This window comes from Falco naumanni, chromosome 5 (assembly GCF_017639655.2).
Source record: "Falco naumanni isolate bFalNau1 chromosome 5, bFalNau1.pat, whole genome shotgun sequence".
NCBI classification, from domain to species: domain Eukaryota; kingdom Metazoa; phylum Chordata; class Aves; order Falconiformes; family Falconidae; genus Falco; species Falco naumanni.
The window spans coordinates 37,289,230-37,315,285 of NC_054058.1; the positions used below are offsets into that span (position 1 = coordinate 37,289,230).

At 39.6% G+C, this 26,056-nt stretch overlaps 1 protein-coding gene across 4 annotated transcripts in view; it reads right to left on the minus strand.

Annotated features, from left to right (window-relative positions):
• UBN2 (ubinuclein 2) overlaps positions 1–26,056 on the minus strand; it is a 56,216-nt gene extending 30,160 nt beyond the window's left edge. The window contains exons 1-6 of one of the 4 annotated variants that reach the window (XM_040594857.1): positions 25,595–26,056; positions 21,017–21,109; positions 16,479–16,580; positions 3,666–3,803; positions 2,360–2,472; positions 841–1,081 (exon numbers count right to left, since the gene is read on the minus strand). In XM_040594857.1, the coding sequence (XP_040450791.1) occupies positions 841–1,081; positions 2,360–2,472; positions 3,666–3,803; positions 16,479–16,580; positions 21,017–21,109; positions 25,595–26,056 (1,149 nt within the window). Of the gene's footprint in view, positions 1–840; positions 1,340–2,359; positions 2,473–3,665; positions 3,804–11,798; positions 11,900–16,478; positions 16,581–21,016; positions 21,110–25,594 lie in introns of those variants that run through there. The other 3 variants (XM_040594854.1, XM_040594856.1, XM_040594858.1) reach the window with 3 other exon arrangements.

Genomic DNA, 26,056 nt, shown 5'->3' on the forward strand with positions numbered 1-26,056 from the left:
TTTTTTTTTCCCAAAAATGTAGTAACTTGAACTGCTTTTTCAAAACTTAATGAGCAAGGAAAAGCTGCACTTCAAGCTTTTTCTTGCTCAGAATAAACATCAGAATCTAGAGAACCAAACAAAACATTTTTTCCTCAATGTAAGGTAACATCCACAACTGAAACAAGGAGCATAGAATACCTTAGTAGCTCTGATCCCTTTCAATAAACTAGTAGAATGTTTGTGACCTGTTCATTTAATATTTGTTACTAACATCTTTAAATAGTTTGCACTCCATTCTAACCTTTGAAAAGAAAATATTCAGTTTTGTGGCTGTGATTGGTATTTTGGGGTGGGTTTTTTTGTTTTTCAGTTTGGTGGTGGGGATTTTTGGTGGATTTTGTTGTTGCTGATTGGTGCATTTTTTTTGAACTAGCAAGTTAGCTTTTCTGTTACAAAGCCAAAAATTCAAGACATCAATTTGTAAGCCACAGTCATATTTCAAGTTTCCTCCTCCAAAGCAAGAAAATGCCCATCCATTTCACCAACTAATAATTCAAGTTAAAGTGACACTGACATTTCTGTTATGGAAAAAACCCAAACAAATAATTATTGTACACAGAAGATTTAGAAAACCTTGTCTCCACTGTGAAACAAACACTGCTTAACAATTTACCTGCATCATCTCTGTGCCCATTTTCATCTGAGTATAAATACAGCCATTAAGATTGACATTAAGATCCATTCAACATTTTCAGAGTTTCAGCCAGCAATCCAAGAATGATAACTTAGGCCCTAATTATTCTTCCTCATTCTCTCAGATTCTTGAATGCAATCCCTTAGCAGTAAATTCATACTTACTGTTCGAAGGTCTCCAATGCGTTTTTCAAGTAGCATAGGCAGACCTTCTGGGAGGGCAGGCACCTGCTTGGGTGTCATGACCTGAGAGGTGTAGGTTGCCTGAGTGACATTTCCATTTTCTCCTGACAGCTCAGATACCGGGCTGCCATCAGAAGTGCCATCAAGCAACTTGTCAAAGTCAATGTCTCCCAGCATCTCCAGGGCACTTTCAGCTTCTTGCAGGAGCTCACGTTCATTTGTGCTACCAAAAATGGAGAGGACAGGATCATTGATCCTAAGATTCAAGTCAGAGATATCATTTCCTGCACTGAGAGAGGAGGAAGGAATTTTACTAGGGGTAGAGGTTGCAACAGTCACTGGAGGTTTTGGACTAGATTCCTTCTTCCTCATGGCTTCCTTCTCCTTTTGAAATTTACGGATCATGGCAGCCAGAGAGAGTGAGTCTTTATACAATTTCTTTTTCTTCTTTTCAGACTTGTGTGAATTTAAGGCCATTACTCTGTAGAGGAAAGAAATCTTGCATTGGAATGGATGTGATTTTTGAGACCTCAGTAATCTGTAACAAAAATCTGTGATTTTAGTACAATTAAAAGATTATCAGGGGAGAAGCCAGTACATCATACTTTCATCTTCACACTATTCTATCAACTACCATAAACCTTTGCTGGTCATGTGATTCCACGCTCTAACCAATTTGTTTTGTTAAGTTTTGTACACATTAAGGCAAAGTTTATTTACTTTTGACTTTGCAATTTAATTATGGAAGCATTGGCACAGTTATTAAAACTCATGGCTGATCTACGCTACTGCAATTTGACTCTCAGACTTCTGAATGGTGGCAAGTTGCTTTAAGTTTAGGCACACCATGTATGTTAAAAAAAATTCTATTAATTGCTAAGAATTTCGACATGCAAGCTCAACAGCTATATGGTACTTAAACTAAGTGTTTTCTGTCAATGCATCACGTTGATGAAAGACACTATCAATACATTTTCAACACCAATTTGAATATTCATAAGACAACTTTCACTCAATGACAATTTTCTAGAAGCCAATAAAAAAAAATTCCACCACCTTAATCCTTCCATGATAACTTCAGAACTCAGGAAACCAAAGTTAGTAAGAAACATGTAGAATAATTAAGGTGTGTTTATAGTTTTCAGATAAGAAACCAAGGGATAGGAAGAAAGCTATTTTTTATTACAAGATGTAATTCTTAGTGCTACGTAAGACTTTGGGTAGAACAGTGATAGATAATGCTATTCATAGACTCAAAATTTCTGTTCTGCAATTCCTATTTCCTTGTTTTATTATTATTTGTTAAAAATTCTGGGGGACAAATATTAGCTTGTAGGACTTATGCAAAAAATCCGCATAAATTCCAAACCCAAAAATCTATTAGCTATTAATTATAGTTTAAAATTACAATATTCTAAACAGTTGTGATAATCTTGCTATGGCACACAATCTTGAAACCAAACCTCACAATTCAAGGGTTCATCTAAAGAAAGAAACATACCCCAACTGCTTAGGAACTTTCATTTTTCGAGGCTTCTTCTCCTTTTCTGTCCCTTCATCTTTCCGCTTGCGCTTCTTCATTCCTCGATCTTCACTTTCTTTCAACTTTGCTATCTAGAAAAGAGATCAAATAAAGGACAATGATTCTTCTACCCTAAAAGACTTTTACAGAAAGAGGCATCTAGTTTTCCTTACACTTTCCAATTCAGAGCCAGGAAAAATACCTCTGTGTGTGTAAAGGCAAACAGTACCACTGATTCATAGCAGCAATTGCTGTTACTGACAAGTCTCAATCATTAATTATTTTTAAATAGTTACTGAATTCAGAGCTTACAGTAAGAATACTTTAAGGCACATGCAGACTGATGCCCAGCCAGTATAAGCAATGGCCACCTTGGAAGACTGAATCCCACCCACCCCCTTCTGCTACCACAGTTTCATTGCTGAGTATGAAGTTACATAGTATGGAACATCTTTTTGGCTAATTCAGGTCAGCTGTCTTCCCTCCTAAATTCTTGCTAGTCCCTAGCTTACCTGCTGGTGCAGGGTAGGAAAAGAGAAAGCCTTCAAACTGTGCAAATATTCAGCAACAGGTAACTTTGGTGCGTTATCAATACTATGTTAGTCTCAAATCCAAATCATAGCACCGTAAAGGCTGTTATGAAGAAAGTTTACTCCATTCCAATCAGATCCAACGCAAGAACCTTATTATGTTTAAATTTAAAGAATTCTAGAGCAGGAAGAGTCAGAAAGCAGGAAGTTCTTGGAATTGCATGGAACTTGTGAATGTCATATGCAAGCAATTATGTTTGCATTGATCATAACTTGTCAAAGTACATAGAACCGCACACTTTGGGAAAGACTGTATATATACTTTTTGATATAGCTGTTCTTATGCACTGAATTTATTTTAACAGATAATTTAGTGTTATTCTGAGTATTAGGAACAATTTAAAACGACGCAAGCTTTATGCAACATCATAAAAACAGCGTTGGAGAATTTAAGTTCTCACCTCATAATAAAATTCCTATAAAATTACAGAATCATCTCTCACTTCAAGATGGACAGACATAACTTGTTAACTTGCCTAAACAGACTGTTAGCCTTACAAGACTAGACAACCTGTGGAAATCATGAATTATATCCCCAATGCTAGTGCATGAGCCACAAAACAGGAAATGCAATAAAACAGTACTGTGTATCATTTCGCTTTCAGCCTCTTCCTATGAGATATTCTGAAAGTATCAAGCATTTCCCAATGTCCATCTAGCTATAAGTTATAAAAAGCATAATTAACATCACTCACTTTAGGTGGCCTATGCTTTTTATCTTCTGCGAAGTCTTCATCCTCTGAATCAGATGCCTGCCGGAACTGCAGAGTACCAGTGTTGATATAAAACCCTCCATATTTGGTTGTCAGGGATGCAGGAACCAATTCATCATACTGGGTGGGGAAAAAGACTATGAGTTTATCAGCATTTCTTAATAAAATGAATTTAGTTCGTTCCCCAGTCTCCACACGTGAAAAATTATATACAACTACACTGCACAGCTTGCTACAACAGAAACAGACTGGTAATGCTATTGAAGGTGATCAAGGTACAGAATTACCTTTCTACTTTCAAAACAATGCCCTTTTTTTTGGAGAAAAGACAGGATTACTAAATTAAAAGTACTGCTTTCTGAAGGAAATGAACAATGGGCACAGAGGCATTTCCCCACCCCCACTCCCCAAGGTGAGGGGGAAGCCCAAAAACTTTTAAATTTTTCCTCCCAATATTCTGTTTCAGAAAGCATGTTACATTATGCTAGATGTTAAATCAAAACACGTAAACCATATGAACAATGATATACTACCTGCCTATGACCAACTTCACCCGATTGTTCACTGGTTGTTTTTATACAGAAAGTAGGCAGGCACAGATAATTATTTGTTTTCATCTACAACAGCCTTACAGGTGTATCAGCAACATCACTGGTGAAAACAAATGGGGGGGGACCCCCAAAAAAAACCCAAAAGCCAAAACCAAAAAAAAAACCTGCCTCTATCAATTTTAGTTTTTCAGTTTAATGTTTCTGTTGAATACCCTTCTATTTTATGTGCAATTAAAATCACCTTGTTAGTCAATCACTTTTATAGGAGCTTTTAAGTTATCTGTGACAGCCACAGCTATTTCCAGAAGGCAGTCTGAACAGTCACTATATTGCAGTGGAAGAAGCCTAATCTATGTCAGAATTTTACAGAATTGGATATTATATCCAGAAGATAGGACTGAAGATTGTACAGATGTTTTTGTTAATTAAGCATTAAAAAACCTCTCAGATTATATGCTTTGTTTCATTAAGACTACCAGTTTTCATTAATATCAATCTCTGCAAAGCACTTGATTCAGACATTCCAACACATGCTACATTTAGTTCCAACTCTAATCACCGTGCCCTGTTCAAAAACCTACTTCTCCTGCAAAGTTTTCTGAAATTTTCTTTTGCTGAAAATGCTATCCTAGACACTACAAACTTAACCACAGTATCTGTTAGCTTATTTCCAATTTTAGGTGTTGCATACAACATTACCTATTACAAAAATACCAATGCCAGGGCTTCTTTCATTGAAAGTCAGATATATTCTCTATCTGTTCAGACAGTTTTCAAACCACAAAAGTTTCCAAACTCTTATATACACTGTACGTTGAAAAATACTTAGTATTTATGAAAGAATTTCCAAGTTAGAACTAAAGATGTATCTCAAAAATATTGAAATACATAAGTATAGCAGAAACAACATTAATTCTATTATTTCATGACCAGCAGCCTCTCAGAATGACACTGTCCCCCAAGTATTACCAGAAAACTGTCAAATCTCTAGGAAACATCTTGTTTCTCAGAATTCTGAGAAAAGCAAATTCTCAGAAAGGCTGGGAGGATTAACAGATTCATTCTAGCTCTATGTATAAGTATCAACTAAGCAAGCCATGGAAGTATTTGCAAAAGAACTGAGAGAGGGTTGCCTTGACAATGCAATTATCACTATGCAGAAGGACAATGTTGTCTTGAACTATTCCAAATTCGAGCTACTGGTCTTTGTCTTCAAATACTGAAAATTGTAAAATGGTGCATTTAATAGCCAACAAATACAATTCTGGAAGCTACAGTCTGTCTGGAAGGACAAAAAGAGAATGTCCAAGACCCAAACCTGTCAACAAAGATAAGGAGAAAATGTTTACAGGACTTCGAACATGTTACAAAAGTACCAGAAAGACACAATAACATTATGTGCAATGACTACGAATCAATTTTTGCCCTTCTGCTGAAAGAAAGGGTAGGATTTTGACACACCTCAGAGGTATGGTCTCTGGCAGAGGAAAAAGCTGATTTTTGATCTGCAAGCAATAAATGTTCGGTAGCACAGCCAAATGATTAAGTGAGATAAAGCAATGTGTTTGTTATTTTGAAGCCTGAACCAGCAGGCCTTCCACTGCATGTCTGTTGAGACAGAATTACACAGGTAAATAAATTAGTAGACAGTTTTAACTACCACGTTAACTGAAGCCTTGAGATCACCTACAGTAAGGGAACACACAGTGTGGAGCATCAGCTACCAGCTTACTTCACTTCCCCCTCCATGCTATGCAAAATATTCTGAACTTAAAATGCTTTAAAAACAAAAAAAGTTAGGGCTACCAAAAACATTAAGATAGGAAGAAGAGAATCCAGAAGAGAAAAAACAGTGAATGTGTAACTTCAACAAGGAAGCTGGTGAATGCCTGATCTAGAGGCCTATGTGGATTTAATCTGAGTAAGTAGTTTGAAATTTCCATGAGTCATCAGCTTTCATCTTCCTGGAATGGAAGGCTTAACAAGCAGTACAGAAAGAAAGAGAAAGGAAAAGTGGTGACAGGATCTATGAAATGCCCTAGGATCATATGAAAGACTAGTGCAAAAAAGCAGGAGAATCTATTAAGTGGACAAAATGAAAGCAAAGTGGCTTAGTTGCGGCCTTGTCATTCATCTTAAGAGACCAGGACAATCATGCAAAGTAGGAGATGCAAAGCAAACTTGATAGTGGAGGCTGGGTAAGAAGTTCAGAGAAATCTGATGTTTTTCCACAGCTCTCAACCAGCTTCACTACATACAAGGAAGATGAAAGGGAAAGAAAATAAGTGATTATCCACAGTACTTAATAGACAGAGCAGGCATTTCCCTTTTGAGCTGACAGGGTGTGAACTGAAACGGTGAGGCTGGGGCAAGACAGGATCAAAACAGAATACAGTAGTTGCCGAGTGAAGGAAAAAGCACAGTCAAAGTTGGGACCATTATCCTAAGAAGTGAAGAACAAGTAAAGGGAAACACAGTGAAGACTCTGCTGCAAAACACTAAAGGAAGGCCTGGAGTCCACACAAGAAAAAGGAACGATTAAAGATAGTCCACAAGTCAGGAAACCATGAATCACAGCAGATTATTAGGATTATCAACATGCTATGTGGCACATCCATAGGAACAAGGCAACCAGAAAGGCAGAATTCGTTCATTATGCAGATGAACAAGCTATCCCCTAACAGTCGGCAGGCAAACAAGGTCAGCAAGATGTGGATGTGTAACTTACCAGTTGAGGTTTCAACAGCTTCTGCTGAGGACTATGAGTTTAGTCAGACTTTTAAGACATTTTTGACATTCAGTTCTCCTTAACCCTTGAGAGGGTTTACTTTTCCCTACCAAAACAGCGTCTGTCCTCAGCCTACTGAATAAGGTGTAACTTACAATTCAAGGTTTCATTTTATTTTCAACTTACCTAAAACTGAGGAGCGCAGACTAGAATGTATCTAGTACCACCTCCTTTGAGGTAAACTTATATTTTCTAGTGCCCTAACTGAACACAAAATTTGAATATGATTGTCTAAGATACCAGCAACAGCTACATTAAACTTAAATTTGACGTTTCTTCAGGACTCTCAGTTAAAGGGAGAAGTTGCCTCTTGCAACTTCTAAATCTTCTGATTAACTCGTTTCAAGACTTTTGCTTTGCACTAGTTTTTTCCATGTATGAAACAGCAGAAGTGATCCTATTAGGAAAAACAGTTTAAGCCCTTTACAGTGTTCTGCTCCTCCTTATACATTCCAAGACTGAGAATTAAAATTCTCAGACCTACAGACAGACAGAACTTGATATATGATTGACTCCTGCAAACACAAATTTGCCCCATAAAAGATTATGGAATCATTCTGCAGATAAAGCAAGACTGATACATTCTCTAATCATCTAAAAGCACGTTATTTTCAACTATTGTCCTTGAGCTACATAGCTATGCTTCTAGTGCCACTGATCTAATTACATGTTTAGGTATGAAAGGTATTTTTTAAAAAATAACCAGTTTCAGCTTCATTATCATACCAATAAGAACAGTGACATTTCAGGTATTATACCAATTTAGTTCTGAAATCCAGACCCACAGCACAGAGCAGTATCTTATACTGTCTGGTCTTCTGTTCAGATATTTTGACCATGACCATCCTCAATCAGCACCCTTCCAGACAACAAGCTATGCTATCAAATTACGCATACAAAAACTCTTTTTAACATTTCTGTATTAAGTCCTGGAAATAAGATTCCCTGCAAACATTTCCGTGTTTTAAGGGAGGGGCTGTTTATTTTTTATCATCATTAGCCCACTGAACAAACACAAGCTACTGAAGTTATGTCAAACATGGTTGCTTCAGTCAAATGGACTGAATAATGATACAGTTCACTACATACTTCAAGATACTGCCCACAAACATAGTTGATTGACCTCTGTGCTTCTTAAAGACACAAAGAACTGAAATGCACTCTTTGGCTTTGCTATTCTTTAAGAATAAGTTTTCAAACAAAAAACTAGAACTACCTTTCTGAAAAATAGCACAATAGAATACACAATGAAATCCTGAACAAGGTTCTATCTTAACAAGGTTAAAGTAGAACAATATATTACTTTTCTTATCCAAGACTACACCAAAAAGCAAGCAGAAAGAGTTATCCCATAGTAAAGAACATTCCTCTTCCAAAATGCACAGGCAAATTTTATGGTTTTTTTTAACCCTGGGGTAAAGGACAGCTAGCAAAGCATCAACAGGAAAAAAAACCCCATAACAGACTATTAAAGATATAATACCTAGCTCAGCGTAGGCTAGATTAGGACAGGATAGTCTCCTAGCAGAATCCTTCTTTAGTAATCAAGATATTGTAAACCATCAGCCTACCAGAGCACCCTGAGAGAAGTACCAACAGATATATATATACTGCCCTGTTTTGCTCATACCATGACCACCACCTTTTACACCCCTCCACCAGTCACGGGAGTCAAGCTATTAGCTTAAGCTTCAGTGCAACAAGATGACATTCTTACTGCCTTGAAAATATTTCAGCCTAAATTATAAAATGTATGACCACTCATGTGACCACCTTTACGTGTTCAACTATTCTTTCAGAGACTGAACTTTGACCCACGTTGAAAGTATAATTCAGTGATTTGGTTACAAATGAATATGTGATGTATTACTTAACCTCTCTGGGCTTCATGTTACGGAATTACTAGACGTTTCTGTAGAAAAAAAGTTACGCTTTCTTTTTCCATTCATCTAACATTAAGACCAGACTTACCATATATGACATTTAAGACAAATGCTCTCATCAAAGATCTGTTACTTTGGCATGTTATAACCTCCCTTTTATTAATTGTTTGTATATTTTTTGGAACACACCTGAGTTTCTTGTGCTACTTAAATTCATCTACTCATGAAGAATAGTTGATCCTAGGCCATAATCTACCCCTCTAGCAGCTCAAATAACTTTTTGAAGTTATTTTTTGCTCTTCAAAAAATTAAAATTTTGCAAAAAAAGCAAGAAATTCCTATGCCTGTTATCATCATTATTTCTTATTCCTATATTCTCTATGTACGCAAATTTAAACAATGGTACTACAAAGCCCAGGTACAATTCTCAGGTTTTTTCAAGTACCTATGCAGACGCTGAGTTTTCAGTTTCACAGTTGTCCCACCGAGTTCCCTAAACACATGAGCAGTCGTAAACTACCTGCTTGAAGCCTAGGCCAGAACACAGAATTTTAAAAAATTAAGAAATTAAGTTATTCCTTCCCCAAAAAGGATATGGTATTTTGCAGAAGGAGTAAGAGAACATTACTGTTGCTCTGAGAAATATCAGACCCGTTCTGCAAAATCAACTACCTTTGTACCTCTAGTTATAATGGTTCTTGTACTAGTGGACTGCTGCATATGCAGTTTAAACGTGTCTGTTCTGCATTAAGCAGAACAGTATCTGCTTTATTTGTTTGGTCCTCTACTTTACACCTTTATTTATCTTGGGGCGAGGAGGGATAAAAAGCAATGAAAGAATCTCCTCATAGAAATTTGCCTTGTATTCACACAAACACATATGACATGTCAAGGGCCAACCAGCAGATCTACCCTGAAGACACCTGGGAAGCATGCAAGACATCTTTTATTAAAGACGACATGGTGCACTCAGGTAAGCACCAGTCCCCAGCCACAGAACTTCCACGACTGGGCAAAGTGACAACGAACAAAGACAAGAGCAGTTAATATAAACATACAAATCCATAGCCAATGAAACAGCTAGTAAGTGAATCTCTTAAAAAAACGAAAAGCTTTAATGCACCCTCACATATTCAGTGTGAATGAGGTTTGTGGTAAATGGTTTACTAAGGCAGCTTTTTCCACATGAAAAATAGAACTATGTTAAATTTATCTCCCAATCCAATGTCAAAATGCTTCACAGAATCACAGAATGGTTTGGGTTGCAACAGACCATAAAGATCATCTAGTTCCAACCCCTCGCCATAGGCAGGGACACCTTCCCCTGGACCAGGTTGCTCAAGGCCCCATCCCACCTGGCCTTGAACACTTACAGGGATGAGGCATCTACACTTTCTCTGGGCAACTTGTTCCAGTGTCTCAACAGTCTTGCCATGAAGAATTTCTTCCTCCTATCTAATCTAAATCTACCCTCTTTTAGTCTAAAAAGTATTACCCTTTGTCCTATCGTTACAGGCCCTACCAAGAAGTCTGTCCCCAGCTTTCTTATAAGCCCCCTTTAGGTACTGGAAGACTGCTTATAAGGTCTCCCCAGAGCCCTCCTCTTCAGGCCAAACAACCCCAGCTCTCTCAGCCTGTCTTCACAGGAAAGCGCTCCAGCGCTCTGATCATCCTCATAGCTCTCCTCTGGACTTGTTCCAACAGGTTCATGTCCTTTTATGCTGGGGGCTCCAGAGCTGAACACAGTACTGCAGGTAGGGTCTCACAAGAGTGGAGCAGAGCAGGACAACAGTTGTCATTGACCTGCTGGCCACATTTTGATATGGTATATGGTTGGCTTTCTGGGCTGCAAATGCACACTGCCAGGTCACGTTAAGCTTTTTGTCTACCAACACCCCCAAGTCCTTCTCAGGGCTGCTCTCAATCCATTCTCCACCCAGTCTGTACTGATACTGTGGGTTGCCCCAGTCCAGGCACAGGATCTTGCACTTGGCCTTGTTGAACTTCATGTTGTTTGCACAGGCCCACCTCTCAAGCCTGTCAAGGTCCCTCTGCACAGCATCCCTTCCCTCCAGCATGTCAGTTGCCACCATTCAGTTTGGGTGTCATTGGCAAACTTGCTGACGGTGCACTCCATCTCACTGTACATGTCACCAAAGATTTTGAACAGCACCGGTCCCAGTATGGACCCCTGAGGAATGCTATTTGCCACCAGTCTCCACTTGGACACTGAGCTCTTGACCACAACTCATGAGTGCAACCACCCAGCTAATTCCTTATCCATTGAGTGGTCCACCCATCAAAACCACACCCTTGTCAATGTCACACAGGACACCATGCAAAGCTGTTGACAAGTCCAGGCAGATTACGTCAGTCACTCTTCCCGCATCTGTCAATGCTGTAACCTTGGCATAGACAGCCATCAAATCTGTCAGGCACAATTTGCCCTTAGTGAAGCCTCTTTGGCTGTCACCAATCACCTCTTGGATTTCCATGTACCTTAACATAGCTTCCAGAAGATTTGCTTCATGATCTTGCCAGGCATCAAGTTGAGACTGACCAGACTGTAGTCTCCTGGGTCCTTCTTATTTCCCCTTTTAATAATGGATCCTATGTAGCCTTTTTCTGTATATGCCTCTGTAGGCAGGTTGATAGGTTTGGGTTTGTTGTTGTTGGTTGGGTTTTTTGGGCGTTTGTTTTGTTGGGTTTTTTTAAAGAGAATTTTATCTTTCTCAAGCAACAACACTGCTCTCCATAGCTATGCATAAAACAAGCTCCTTTGAGCAGGAAGGATGAGAGAACAACATCAAACTGACCTAAAACAACATCTGGCCTAGAACCCAACACCCCCCCCCCCCCAAAAAAAAAAAAAAAAAAAAAAGGTAAAAATCACCATCAGCACACTGAGCTCTGCTGTTTCCCAAATGGCTATCATTCTCACTAGGAAAAAGCATCTCAAATATTCAAAAGTCTTGAGCAAGATGCTCCTGCTGGCAATCCATCAGCTTCAAGCTTCACAGCAAGATCACACACAGCAGGAACTCCTGAGGGGAAGCCAGGGTGGGAGAGAACATCATATAAAAATCTATCACACCTTTGATAAGCCTGGAGATTACAAGATGAAGTCAAATTTATCCCAAAAATGTGAAACCTGTACATCTTGACACAGAATTTTTCTGAGACTAAGGCTTCAAACTATGCAAAGTATTCTAGAGAACCCAGAGAGAAAAAGAGCAACTCTTTTATCAGTGTGTTCAGAATTACTAAAATCAACATCCAGTCCTTGAAAGGCTGTCTAATTTTAGAGACTCTGAGCTCTTGAGGCAATACGTGGCTAAAGAAAAATAAGTTTTTAAGTTGAAGTACCTGTTTTGAAGAATGAGAAACCATTAATAGACTAGTTTTCTCTATGAAGCAGCACAGGATTCTTACACCAGTGTTTGCTGCTGTGGAACCATGAATATAGTAGCCTGGGTTAAATACTGACATATGGCCAAGTACTGGATGCTTCCCATTGCTCTTGGCATTCATATTTCGTTTCAGTTCCTGTCAGTGTGACCACCTGGTATCACTGCTTCAAAATACAGCTTGCACTGTTTACATGTTTCCAGGTGGATGGTTCTTCCTCTGCATTCATCCTACCCAACAATGGGGGAAGGTGCTAGGTGGTCTTTGTTTTGGATATACAAGTCTTACTACCTGAGTAAGGAAAAAAAAAAGCATACTTTTTCACCAAGCACCAGGTCCCTGTTTTGTATTAGCAGAAAGTTCAGAGAGCACTGTATTCCCCTTGAATCTCTACCTATATAAAGCTTACATTGTCAGGAAGGCATTCAACCAACCAAATATTCAGAGGTCATCACAAGAGCAAGGAGTCCAGCCAAATGGGGCTGATATGCACGTATATGCATGTGTGCACATGCAGGAAGAACAGAGGGGAAGCAGAAATCTACAGGAATACCATTCCCCATAGAATGTAGTCCTGGGCAGTTTACACTACAGCAAAACCTATTTTCAATTTCAAAGCAGTTGAAACACTGAGAAGGGACAGCTTTCACTGTACGCTATGAACGTTTTGCGTATTACTACCACTGAGGTCCTTTAAGATAAAGATTAGGACTTCCCGTCAGACTAACCACTACACAGCGGTTAGAAACGAAAGTTAAGACAGTCTTGATTTACTTTTTTTCTGCAATTAAGAGTTCATAACCCACTGACTACAATCAAAATGCTCAATCCAAAAATATCCACTGTGTTGACTGAAGCATGGATTTCCCACTTGCCTGCAATTACACTGAGTGGAAAAGCCACTTCTTCCAAGCAGGACCAGCTAAAAATTTTCCAAGGAGGACAGCAAAGTAAGAAAACTGAACAGCATATATACCAGATACATCCAAAGCAAACAGTAGTCTGTAACTATGTACCTACTCCTTTAAGCAGAGACAAATCTGAAGAAAGATGAGATGCAGGAATTGACTGTGTCACTTAGGGTAATACACATGCAAGAACCTCTCTCCAGTATTTTCATTTAGTCTTTACTACGCCGTAGAATTCTTTCCAGAATAAACAATGAAAGCAAATCTGTAAGAGTCTCATGCATGGTTTTCATTTTTACCGGAGGTAAACAATGGCAATGCAGCCTACTAAGCAGCCCAGATTCTACCCTGCTTCATCAGGGCAGGTACCAATCATCTTTGATGAGTCTGACAGGAAAAATCTCTTTGCTTAGAAGTTCCCTTCTTTTAGCACTTTGCAAGAACCCTCCTCCAGAACAGCATGCCCTGTACCTATCTGTACTCAGCCCCATTAAATTCCACTACCCCAGAATCATGCCATTAAGAGATTCCCTGCACTTGACCCTGATCCTTGCCCTCAAGAAAACAAGCAGAACAATTGCCTTCCTGGATCCTTGGAGGACCCAAATGCTCTGTTACATATGCATCTATGTTACACGTACAAAATTCCTTAAGTGAAAATGGACCCGAAGCAAGCAAACTTCCTTAACTCAATTACGATGCCTGCTAAAAAACAGGCTTATGAGTTGTATAGGTTTGATTTCTTGAATAATATTTGATGGCATTACCTCAAAATCTGTTTTGAGAAGGAAAAAAACTCTAAAGCTAATGAATAAATCTGTTTCAGTGCCAAAGAGCTCAGTATTTTTCATACCTGTGACAAGAAAAAGGACTAAAATTCTAAGGAAGTTTTGAATTATTTTTTTCTAGAATACAGAGGAAGACAACAGGATGCCACTCATGAAGCAATTCACAAGGCACTCATACTCATTTTTCAAGTGTTTGTGCCCACAATATTACAGCTTTTTATATGTAAGAAAGTGTATCTTCCAAAAAGCAGCAAGTCTAGGCTGGGCCTGGCTCTCATGTTTCTCAGGGTATACAGTGATTTAATAGCTGGCCACACAGAAAATGACCAAGCCAGACATGTAGATTCTCTTTCCGAACGCTTCCCATTTGCATCTGAGGTAGAATGAGAAGTTTTGTTGAACTTCCCCACATTACAGGACCCTTAAGCTCTGTAACAGCAACTTTGACTGCAGCTGGCACACAGTGCTTTTTTTTTTTTTTCTTCTTTTCTATATACAAATGGAGATAAAGGCAAAACAGAGATGTCCTCTCACTAGTCTGCATTTGTAATGCAGACTCAAGGCGTAATGATTTGTTCAGGAGAGCAATCTTTAGAAAATACACCATTCTCCCCAGTAGCTTCCACAGCTACGACACGATGCAACCATCTGGTCCTCTAACAACTGCCTTTTGTATGTTCTTGCAAGGAGTCTGGCAAGAGATACCAGATGTAAATGCTCCTGCAAACGTAACAGGTCTGCTGCTGGTAACAAGAACAGTGCTGGAAGGAGGCACAGTCAGAGAAGTACTAATACACCAGCAAGTGCTTTACTATGCCAGACTCACGTACCTCTTTAACAGAGACCTGTACTATGAGTACTGAAAGCTACCCGACTCACATATCAGATCTGTGACTGGTCAGAGTCAACTCAGAAAAAACAAGACACAACCTGCGTCCCATATCATGAAATTTCTAAACTGAGGATTGTTAACTTAAGCAAGAGTGAGAAACCAAATAAGCCTATAGGTTCAAGTGGTTTCTCATCAGGAGTACAGCACACCTGTTCTTACTGAGCTGAAGATCACAATCTGACCTTTGGAAAGGATGTACCAAGGCTTAGGCTCCAATATTATTCCAATGGCACAACCAAAAGTTGAGGGATAATGATAGGACAGTTTAATATTGGCAAGTTCAACTACAATTTTAATCTAGACCAAGAAAAGGGACAAATTAATACAAGCTACAATAAGCAACTACAGCAAACTCCATTTTCATGCAACTTGTTCACGTGCCTTCAGACCTACTTAAAAAACTAACAATACACACAGCTGAGCTCAGTCTGCTTAACAGTTGAACTTCTTTTCCTCAAAAAGATTCAGTCCCGCAGCATAACTTCTGTGCACCTCACGCAGTTCTTAAGAGAAATATTCACTGCACCATCTATACATCAGAAACCTCACAGCTATGAACACCAGCTCATAGAAGCTCTTTACAAAGTTTTATAATTTCCCAGATCTACTACCAAATTTAAATAGAGGCTTGACATAATGTACGCTAGAGTAACGCACTTCAGTGATTTTCCTAGTCTCTTCTCACAGCTCCTTTTCATCACCTTTCCTCTCTCACTCAGACTTTTAGCTCCCTTCTCTTCAGAGCAGCAGATCATTGCTGCTTTGTCCACTGTCACTCAGCAGTGAAGGAGACTGAAGGTTGGCTTAAGTGATCGGTGGGTTTTATTGGGTTTTTGTTTGGTTTTACTTGACTAAATAGTGCACCTACTTCTTCCTGGCATCTAACAAAGGAGAATTATAGGAGGTCTCCAAGCTTTTACATCATCCATTCATTCTTTCAAGCTTTTTCCTCATTTTCATAATTTCATATATCACCTCTAAGATATCTTCAAATGCTCTCATATAAACTTCCTGATATCCCTGGTATTTCCTCCACCTAACACATTTTTCTTTTACCATGAGATGTGTTTTCATTTCTGAAAATATCCAGACAAAATAAGGTGTAACATCCTGCTGTTTAACCAGGCTATTTTATCTCAATTTTTTTCAGACATATTCAGTTAAATGTTTAGAATAACCATCCTATTTGTACTGTTTTTTAAAACTAGAATAGCTTCCTGATCTAAGCCAGGCAATTAACACAGTAATCTACTAATAATCCAGATAGCTAGTACAAGAAACCAAATAGAGCCAGTGTCATTTCAGTCCACAGTAAAGGAAGGGCACAAATAATAATTTGATTTCTAAAGCTGGAAAATTATGTGATCTAGCAACAACTTTCTTAATTCTTGCAGTGAATAATGATAGCTGAACGAGACTACAAGTACAATCATCCACTGGATTCCCAAAGTAGTATGCCTTTTGCGTCCATACCAGTTATACATGAACAGAAAGTATTTTCCCTTACCTTTCTTCTCTATCAAAAAAAATAAAGCATTGTCTTATTTCTTCTTGCCACTCTGATGAGGCTTACTTACCGCTTCAGAATTATCAATGAAAGGGTCTGTTTCATCATAACCATAACCTATATCAATTAGATCCTGCAGGCGATCCTTCCGATGTTTGTGGGGCTTTCCACCCTGAAAATAAAGTAAGTTTTATATCATTTGGGAAATGGGGTATCAATATACTAAACTCTACAAAATATAAGGCATTGGAGGGATGGTTATCAAGGGAATTAGCAGTTTTGCTTTCTTGGATGCTGCTTTGAAGTTGGTCTAGATGACCAATAGAAACTTTTACACCGGAATGAATTCTGGGAAACGTGCTTCACCAGAATCATCCCTGTAAAGTATTCACTAGCTACTTGGTTCCTGCATGACCAAGATCTTCCTAACATTTCCTATTCAGAGATGTTTCACTGTCCTATGTTTTTAAAACATAGTGATAGGACTGGGATAATTCAGAAAGCGTTAAGTTTTTCAGTATGTTACGGAGTCATTACAAAGGAAAATACTGGTAGCCTAGCATTCAGTAAAGTGCCTCCCCACACAAGACAGGCTTTACTTCCTGTAGAGAAGCAACCTAAGTCAAAGAAAAAAAAATACTGATCTGGCATTTGTAGATATGGTGTCTGTGAGTTCTCAAGAAATTACAACAGTCATACAACATAACTGAAGAAAAACATACTAAGATAAAATCACCTGAACTGCAAGTGGTATCACTTCAGTTGATAGGACTGGACATGAAATGGTTACTTAAGTAACTTAAAGCTAGAAGCTGCATCACAGACTGTGGACTCACCTCCAGAAGATGGTAAACTTCATTTTAAGCTGTAAGTACTCTTCTCATGTGAAACTTTTATTGTTAAATCGAGCCAAGTAAAAATTCACACCCAGCTCAAACATTCAGGGAATCTAAACTTACAGCTATACAAATGGGAATATAAGAGACCTTGTTTTCTAACTTCTGTATGTTGTTAAATTGTCAATATAGAGCTCTTAAAAGGTAAAATTCTCCCAAAGCCACCCTCACTAAAATAGTAACCAGTGTTCTTCCACAAATTTGAGAAGACTTGCTTCTGAAGCTTATCTGCCTGTACTCTACAGTTTAAGCACGTTTAGAAGGAGTGTCTTTTCAGTTATGACATCCAAGTATCACAACGCACATGTTACTATGAGTATGCAGACACTATGCAAAGGTTTCATCCTTGCTCTTTTATGAGAAGTGTAAGCATCTTAACAATATTTTGCAAAAGTTCAAGTTTGTAACAAAGTATGTACTTTTGCAAGCAAACAGGAGTCTCTTGCTTATAACTAAAACGCATGTAGTAGTCCTAGAAGAAAAACCTCAAATGTGAGTTCCATTTTTAATTCAGGTTTCCAAGCTATATTCCAAGCTGAGTATTCCTAACTTTTCTTATCAGTCCTATCATCCCCTACCATCACTCACCTGGTAAGACATCTGGATGACTGCACAATCCCAAAACACGCAGTACTTTTTTTTTCTCTCATACAAACTCATTTTTTAAAAAAAGAAAAAAAGCTTAGAAAAATAAAGGTTACACTTAAGAATTCTATTTAAACTCCAGTGCAAAAGCTCATGCAATGTTCACGATTCTGAGGTGCCAGCAGGCTGTCTGGAGAATCCTACACAAACTATACTTTACCTCCACTCATCTCACTAATGTGTAATGCAATCCACCTCTGTACCACATCTCTTGCTCAGTCCAAGTAACCATTAACATCCTTGTTTGAGAGTCCAAAATCCTTTTGCAGCAATGGCTGTTCTACGATTTATGTGTATGGGCATTAAAAAAAATTGTCAATGTATTCTGACTGCCTGTTATTCACAAAAATATAGTGCAGATATGGAACAAAGTTAATAACAAAAAGTCTCATAATAGCAGAATTAAACACAGCATGATTAAAACAATAACCTGTATTCAGATATATGAAAGTATCTGAACCATTGTATGTATAGTTAGAGAATTTCCTTCAGGCCTGGTTCTACTCAGCTATGTTTAAGGAAGTGTTGAAAGCCCGTATGATCAAGATGTTAAGGATGCAAGACCACAGCAGAAGCAGTGAAGGGATTATCTAAATCAGTGTTTACTATGCAGCAGTTCAGGGAAGTTTTACTACTGAAGCTTTTCACCTTTCCCAGAAGAGTCCCTCCCACCTTTCTGTCCCAGAATATAAGCAGTCATGATACTAGAGCAAATGAAGATGTCTAGTTCCTGAGGCTGCAAACAGTACTCACGCAAGTATTCAGAAAAGTCACTGTGACTTCAACAAATTAACTGTGGCATGTAACCTAAAGTTTACACAACCTTGCCCAACAGGACAAGAAGGTAGCAAATACAATGTCAATTTTTGAAGACTCTATCAAGGGTCACAACAGACTCCTTAAACCAGTAAACCAGATTTCCATATTTTGACAAGTTAATAGATGTTATAAAGAACAGAACCAGCAGGCACAGAACATACATTCCAGAGCAGTAAAGAATTTTGGTAGACTGAAAAGAGTACTTCAAATGCTTTTAGAAAAGGGTGAAAGACCTTTAAAGACAAGAAACTACCATGGGATAAAAGGCAACATCCACTCAAATTAATGTCTGGTTTAAGGCTAGGAATAAGTATTCCATTTTGGCAAAGAAAGTAATCAGTGAAATCACCAAGGAAGGTGTATTCATTCATCTTTAGAAGCAGAGGGCTGACAGTTGCAGGAAGGGTGTGATGACAGAAATTACTGAGGATAGTAAACAAAAAAAGACATCTGAAGAATCACTGAAAGACCTCACAGTTGCTCTGAACTTAGTATGGTAAATGATCAATTGAATCCAGTATCAATAAAAGGTAATCCACACAAACAGAGTACAAACCAAACAAGAAAAACAAATACAGCGTGCTCCCAATGTGTTTTGCAGCTCAGGAAGCACTGAAGTTGTTCCAGGCAGTTATATGACATTTGCTCACCAATCAACAGTGGTCAAAACTGAAAAGAATTGGGACTTGGGGAAAAAAAGGATCAGAGAACAAACTCGTAAGTCATCATTATATCACTGATAAATCAGGACATCTACTGTTAATATCCTTTCATTTAAAAAAAGAAATTAGAACAAAAAAGGGAACAGTATGCCAACAAGGATGTTTAAAGGTAAAAAACACTGCTTCCGTACAGTAACAGAATGTTAAAGACACTTCAGCTAGGGAATGAAAGGGCTGAATTTAGATAAGTATCTATTTGCCCCTTTTTATGACTACTGAGCACTGAACTCCAGTTTTCATTAAGTCTAATAACATCATATTTTGTCCATAAATGTACATGTTTAGCTTTGATGTACATATAAACATATATGTAAAATTAGATTGCTTCCACTACCACTCCCTCCTACATATGTTGCTTTACATGCTCAGCACTGACTTTCATCTGCTGTAGTTAAGCAACTTATTTCAGGACATTATAAATTCCTTAATTTGTATTATGGAAATGAATTTTCTAGAGGAGTATAGTTGAAAAATTTCTCCCTCACTTTCAAAAATTAATTCACCATTCAAATGAAAGGTAAATAGTATTCTGGAACTGCCTTCACTGGGTATACTAGGTTCCACCAATCCCTCCAAAAGATGAAAACTGTTCTTCTCAGTTTAAGGGTTTCTTCTGTTATCTATCATAGCTAACATGTCCTGAAACAGTAATTACTTCTACACAATGTACAGACTGGGCACTTGAAGAAATCTGCCTTTGCCAGAAAAAAAACCATCCTACTAAGTCAGACAAAGATTGTAATATGTATATTAATGGCAAAAGATACACATGACTGCTCTTGTTTCCCTTCTTTATTATTGAGGTGCTCTATTAGTAATCCAGAATATCAGCATGCCTAAGCATGATGATGAGTTTTGATTGCCAGCTCAGAATTAATCACCCAACCCTACCCATATGAATTCTTAAACCTGTTTGGGTGTGGTTTTAGTCAACATTTTCTGATTTCTACCTTCATTTATTAGTGAAAGCCTCTATGTTACTACCTAGCATTGTTCAAGTCATTCATGCTACACTTTCAGGAGTCAGCCGAGTATCTTCACGTAGCTGGCAGCTACAAGATAAACTCATCAGGTAATGACTTGTTATTCAACAATAACCTCTTCTGGAAGCATTCCAAACTAGTCAGAAATTCATCAAGATTCATCAGTATTTAGCCCAAACAGAAGAGCTGTTCAATAGCACACAACAGCATTACTTAAATTCTTTTCTCTGGCACAATATTTATCATGAATATTGACCTGCATCTATTACTCAATTGTATTTATATAGGAAGCTTTTCCAAGAATAGCTTCACAAGCTATAACATCCTATAGACATATCTATTTAGCAGACCCGTCTAATAAGCTTGTAGCAGCTTCAAGCTGCTTAAATGAAATATGAGACAGTCAGCTCTGAAATACACAGAAGGTATTTGACACTACATTAACAACCCTATTCAGGAAAAATAACATGTTAACATCTCTACAGAATCATAAGCTATCACCATTAAATACATGTATATTTTAATACAGGTACAGTAACTCACATATTTTGCCTCGAACTTCTTGGCTAGCATTTCTACTTCATGCCGCTCATGTTGTTCATCATTAAATGGATCTTCCGAGTGAACCAGTTTCTTCTGAAAAATGCAGAAGTTAAATATTCATTCCATAAGAAACACACAGAATGCCTCTAATCAGAAACTATTAAATGTCAATTAGTGATACTCTAATGACTAAGTAGTCAGAATTCATACTGAGTCCAGATACTTACATTATTCTCTAAAAATTAGTTTGACCCATTCAATTCTCATCAGAAAAACCCTGAATGATAACACAAACAGAAAAGAGAAAGAAACAGATTTCTATTTTCCCAAGCATTCCACTAGAGCCTCAACTGAAAGTGTAAGCGTAAGGGAGAGCTATGGTCATTTGAGATTCAAAGAGAAATAACTCTAAATACAACTCCTTTTCACTTCTGCTTCCACTAGTGCCTCTTATTGGTGCCGTGATCCTTCTAGATACAACACACAGGATGTACCTGGTATGCAAATCAGCAGGGAGGCAGCCAGAGGACTAAAAGCCTCAGTAAGTTACAACCGTAACTAATGTAACTCCTTTGACTCTTGTACTGTTATTTTTTTCTTTAGCTAAACGCAATAATCACAGCATGAATTCTACATGATTGCCACTATGGCAGCCACAGGGACAATAGAGATTTACTATTCCAGCTGTACAAATAAGCAGGAAGTATCCCCTCCTCTTTCTTTTCTTTTATGAGAAAGAGGTTTTCACTGACACGAAGTCAATGAGCAGTAATCAAGGGCATATACAGTGCTTTGCCTTTTTTTTTTTAAATAGAGTATGGCAGAAATACAGGGCAGCCTTCTTCAAATTAAACGTTCACATCAAATACAGTAATTGTTGGAAGGGTGCAAAGGTACCAGGATGCTAAAATATGGGACTCCGTTCCACCATTTTACAGAACTTTATGGGTGGCAACTAACTTTACTGCACATGGACCACTCATCAATGAATAAACAAAGATTTATGGTAGACTAAGAACAAAAAGCAACACTAAGTTCAGAAAAGCAAGATCCTTCCTCAATGGTAGGAAGAGCCAATATACTGACTAAATGGTGAACAAATAATGACCAACATAGTAGCTCAACAGCATCAAAACCAATGAAATGAAGAAGGTAAGCTGATCAAAACTGCGAACACCACATGATTATCTTACATCTTCTAAATTGAGTACATAGAGAAGAAATTAACAGAGGTTGTAGTTAATCCTGAAACATATGTTTAAATTACCTACGTATTTCCTGTAGACATAATTAAATATAAAAATACTGCTCAATTTGTGCAACGTTTTCTCTACTTTTAGCTGGGAAAACCTATTCCACATCTTCTGCTAGGTAAGTGGGTTTTGTTTGGTTTTTTATTCATGAAATGAAACAAGGTTGATGTCTGAAAAATTTACTACTTAAGTGTTAACTTGCCTCTCTCCACCAAACTCTCAAAGCTGTAACTATCACTTCGATTAGTTCAGTGCTACTGGAATCTGAAATTCAAGCAAATTTTAGTTTTGACAGTTTCCGAGTGCTCTGATGGATGTCTCTCAGACTTCGCAATAAAACTTTAAGACATTACTTCCTCAGCACCTTTTACAGCCCTCTTGACAGAAGCTAACTTGGGCTTCTGGCTCACCCACTTAGTTTTACACACCAAGCTTCAATTGCACCAACAGAAAAGGGAGTATGCTTTCACTTCTGCCAGTTTAAGAGGCAAATAACTCCTCAACCACACTAACTTATTACTCACATCCAAAAAATTTACAGAAGTAATTCCTACCAAAAGATGAAGTCTACAAATAACACTATCAAAGGATGTTCTCTTTATCAAGGCAAAAAAAGCAAGGACAGCACTGGTTCCTAACAAATATTTCCACTAACTTCTGATTCAGGCTAGGAACCCAAATTTGGAATAAAAAAACAAAAAACAGTTGCACCCATCCTGTCAAGTAAATTTTGGGATTCTCTACCATTTCACTAACAGACCTATTAAAACAATGTTTGAAGTTATCCCTGTGCACCAGTCCTTGTCTTCCCAGAACAGCCTGCCTCCGGAGAACCTTTCTTGGTTGCTTCAATTCCAAGTAACACTGCAAGATGGAAGGACAAGCTCCTAATTTTGTAATGCTGAACTTCAATGGGAATAGTTATAAGGAAGTCAACTGAATTCTTATAGGGATTAAGGAATCAATGATAGCTTTCAGAAAACCCAATCAATCTTCAACCTACAAACCCAGTTTGCACAGCTAAGTTTATATGAACTGTTCACTTTAAACTGAATCATTACTAAAACAACAACAAATTTGGAAATCTAAAACTCTGCTTAAAACCACAGCATTAACTGCTGACTAGTTACTGCCCACCTGGAAAGAGCAAATCTCACAGATTCTGCAGAAAGGTGGTAGAAAGGCAGGCATTTCTTGGTCAAGGTTTGTTTTAACGATGTAGTTTTCTCTGCTGCATTAAATGGTATAAATCACTGTAGCTCTTGTGCTCCATAAGCAGGATCAGTTTTCCTTTCACAATTTTTTCTTCTATTTTAGGACTTTGAACAGGTTACATACCATAAGACAAACTTCTGTCATCCTAAGCCTCCTGCACTGTTCAGAGTAAATTCTTTTGTACTTGCTTTAACTATGAAGGAACCAGCATGCACTGACTTTATTGCTGGATAAGATGTGTTTCCTCTCTCTTTTCATGCTGATTAATAAAGTATTTTAAAACCTCCCTATCACAGCAGAGTTGCTTTTCCAGCTTCTACCATATGGCAAGCAAGTTAAACTTACAGGCAAAGTGCACATCAGTTTTTAAGCAAGAATAAAAGTCCAGAATCACAATTTATGACCCTGTTTTACACCATCAGCTGATTGTTCCACACAGTCCAGCAATAGACAGGCCATTATGATGCATTCATTTTAATCTGGACTCTACAGAGAGCTGAAAAACACACAGTTTCTTATAAAGCATTTCTATCACCATTTCTGCCTGAAAAGCAGTCTCTGATCCCAACTGTACCAAAAATCCCCTGAATCAATGCTTCCCCCCAGAAGACAAGGAATTTGCATAGGAACTACCTAAAAAAAGCCATTTTGTCTGTATTATGTGACTAACATATTACCAACCTACAGAAAAAGGCAGTTCTGGAACTAGGAACTGCCAAAGGGAAGTGAACCTCCACATACTAAACCACTTCTAAACATAACACTGTTTTCACCTTCATACAAGAACTGCTCAGAAAGACGGCATTTGACAAAGCAGCATACTTACGCTACACCAATTCAAGAGTAGTCAGAACTGGCACTGTTTGCCCACAACAGCTGTAGGACAGGATGAGCAGAAGGAACCTTTTAACTTGCATCATAACATCTCAGAGGGATTAAAATCACAGTCATTGATTTTTCTGTCTTTCACATTCAAACACAAGCCAGTGTGTATGTCTTTCCTCCTACAGAGCTTAAAGCCTGCAAGCTGCCAAGTATAGTTATGGCAGCAGCAGCACTACCTAGAAAGCCTTTGATTCGTAAAACGTAAGTTTTAACCATACTCAAGTTTCTGCTGGATGTAAAAATCCAACAGCAATAGCTGGACTAGCATCTGAAGTTTGCTTTTATAACCAGAGCTATCAGAACCTTCTCAGTAGTAGTTACTTCCTTGCGCCCCCCTGTCCTTCCCAATAAGGTGTAAACTTCCTCTATGTACCGGAATTAAAGAGGAGCCACAGCTATTTAAAACAACTGCAACTTCACTGGTATCCTCAATTCATTAAGAATGAGTGGCTTAAGCATGACCCGCTTAAGGACATCCATCTCCTTCCTACACGAACACCAGCTCCTGTCGATTGGCTAATACTACTTGCTTCTTAAAGTTGTCTGCACAAGCTGTTCTCCTTACAAATCAAAGTAGTTCGAGAACCAAGTATTTTCTGGTTAGGAGAAAAGGGAAAGTACTTTTTCTCTCGAATGAAGTTCTTCACAGTTACAGGTGAGGCTACAGTCTCAACAACATTTAACTCTCATTCAACCCCTGCCCAACTCAAGACCGCAGAAACCCATGTCCCAGCCTGCCCACGCTCACTTCACCGCGTCTCGAGGCTTGTGACAGAGCCAGGCTAGTAACTCTCCACCCGCACGCAACCTGGACCAGCCGGAGAACAGACCGGCACGGTAACAGTTCCCTCCAGCTGCCATGGGAAGCTCCCAGGCAGGGAGGCCGCCACGCCGGGCAGGAGCGCGGGGGTTCGCAGGGCACCAGCCAGCGGCCTCTCCCGCCCCTGCCCGCAGCAAACGCCGGGAGCCCTCGCCCAGCTCGGGGACGGCAAGTGCGAAGCCGCCCCTTCCCGCCTCGGGCACAGGCGCAGCCTCAGCGCCAGGAGGAGCCCGGAGCGGCGGCGAGGCCGCCGGACTTCCCTCCGGGACACCGCCCCGGGACCACCCCCAACGCACAGGGCCACCGACAGTGTTATCGGCAAGGCTGGGGCCGCGGGCAGGGAAGCGCGGCGGGGCCCGGCCCGGCGGGAGGAAGGGGGGGGGGGGAGGGGGGAAGGTCCCGTACCCGCGAGTCCCCGCACAGCAGCAGCTCCGGGTAGCTGAACTCCACGCAGCCCTCCTCGGTGGGGTCCTTCAGCACCACCTCCAGGCGGACCGTCTGGCGGAGCGGGAGCGCCTCCTGCGGCGGCGGCGGCTCCTGCCGGCCGCTCTGGCGCGGCGGCGGCGGTAGCTGCGGCGGCGGCAGCGGCGGCGGCTCGGGCCGGGGGGGCTCCCGCTGCGGCTGCTGCTCGGGCCGGCCGGGCTCGCGGGGCGGCTCCAGGCGGACGGCGCTCTCGCGGGGCGGCGGCGGCTCCGGCCGGGAGGGCTCGTGCGGCGGCTCTGGCGGCGCCAACAGCGGCGCCTCGCGGCCCGCCGGCGGCGGCTCCGGCTCGCGGCTCCCCGGCTCGCGCTCCAGCGCCGGGCTCTCGCCCTCGCGGCGCCTCACGGGTGACAGGCTAATGAACGGCACCCGGCGCGGCTCCGCCAT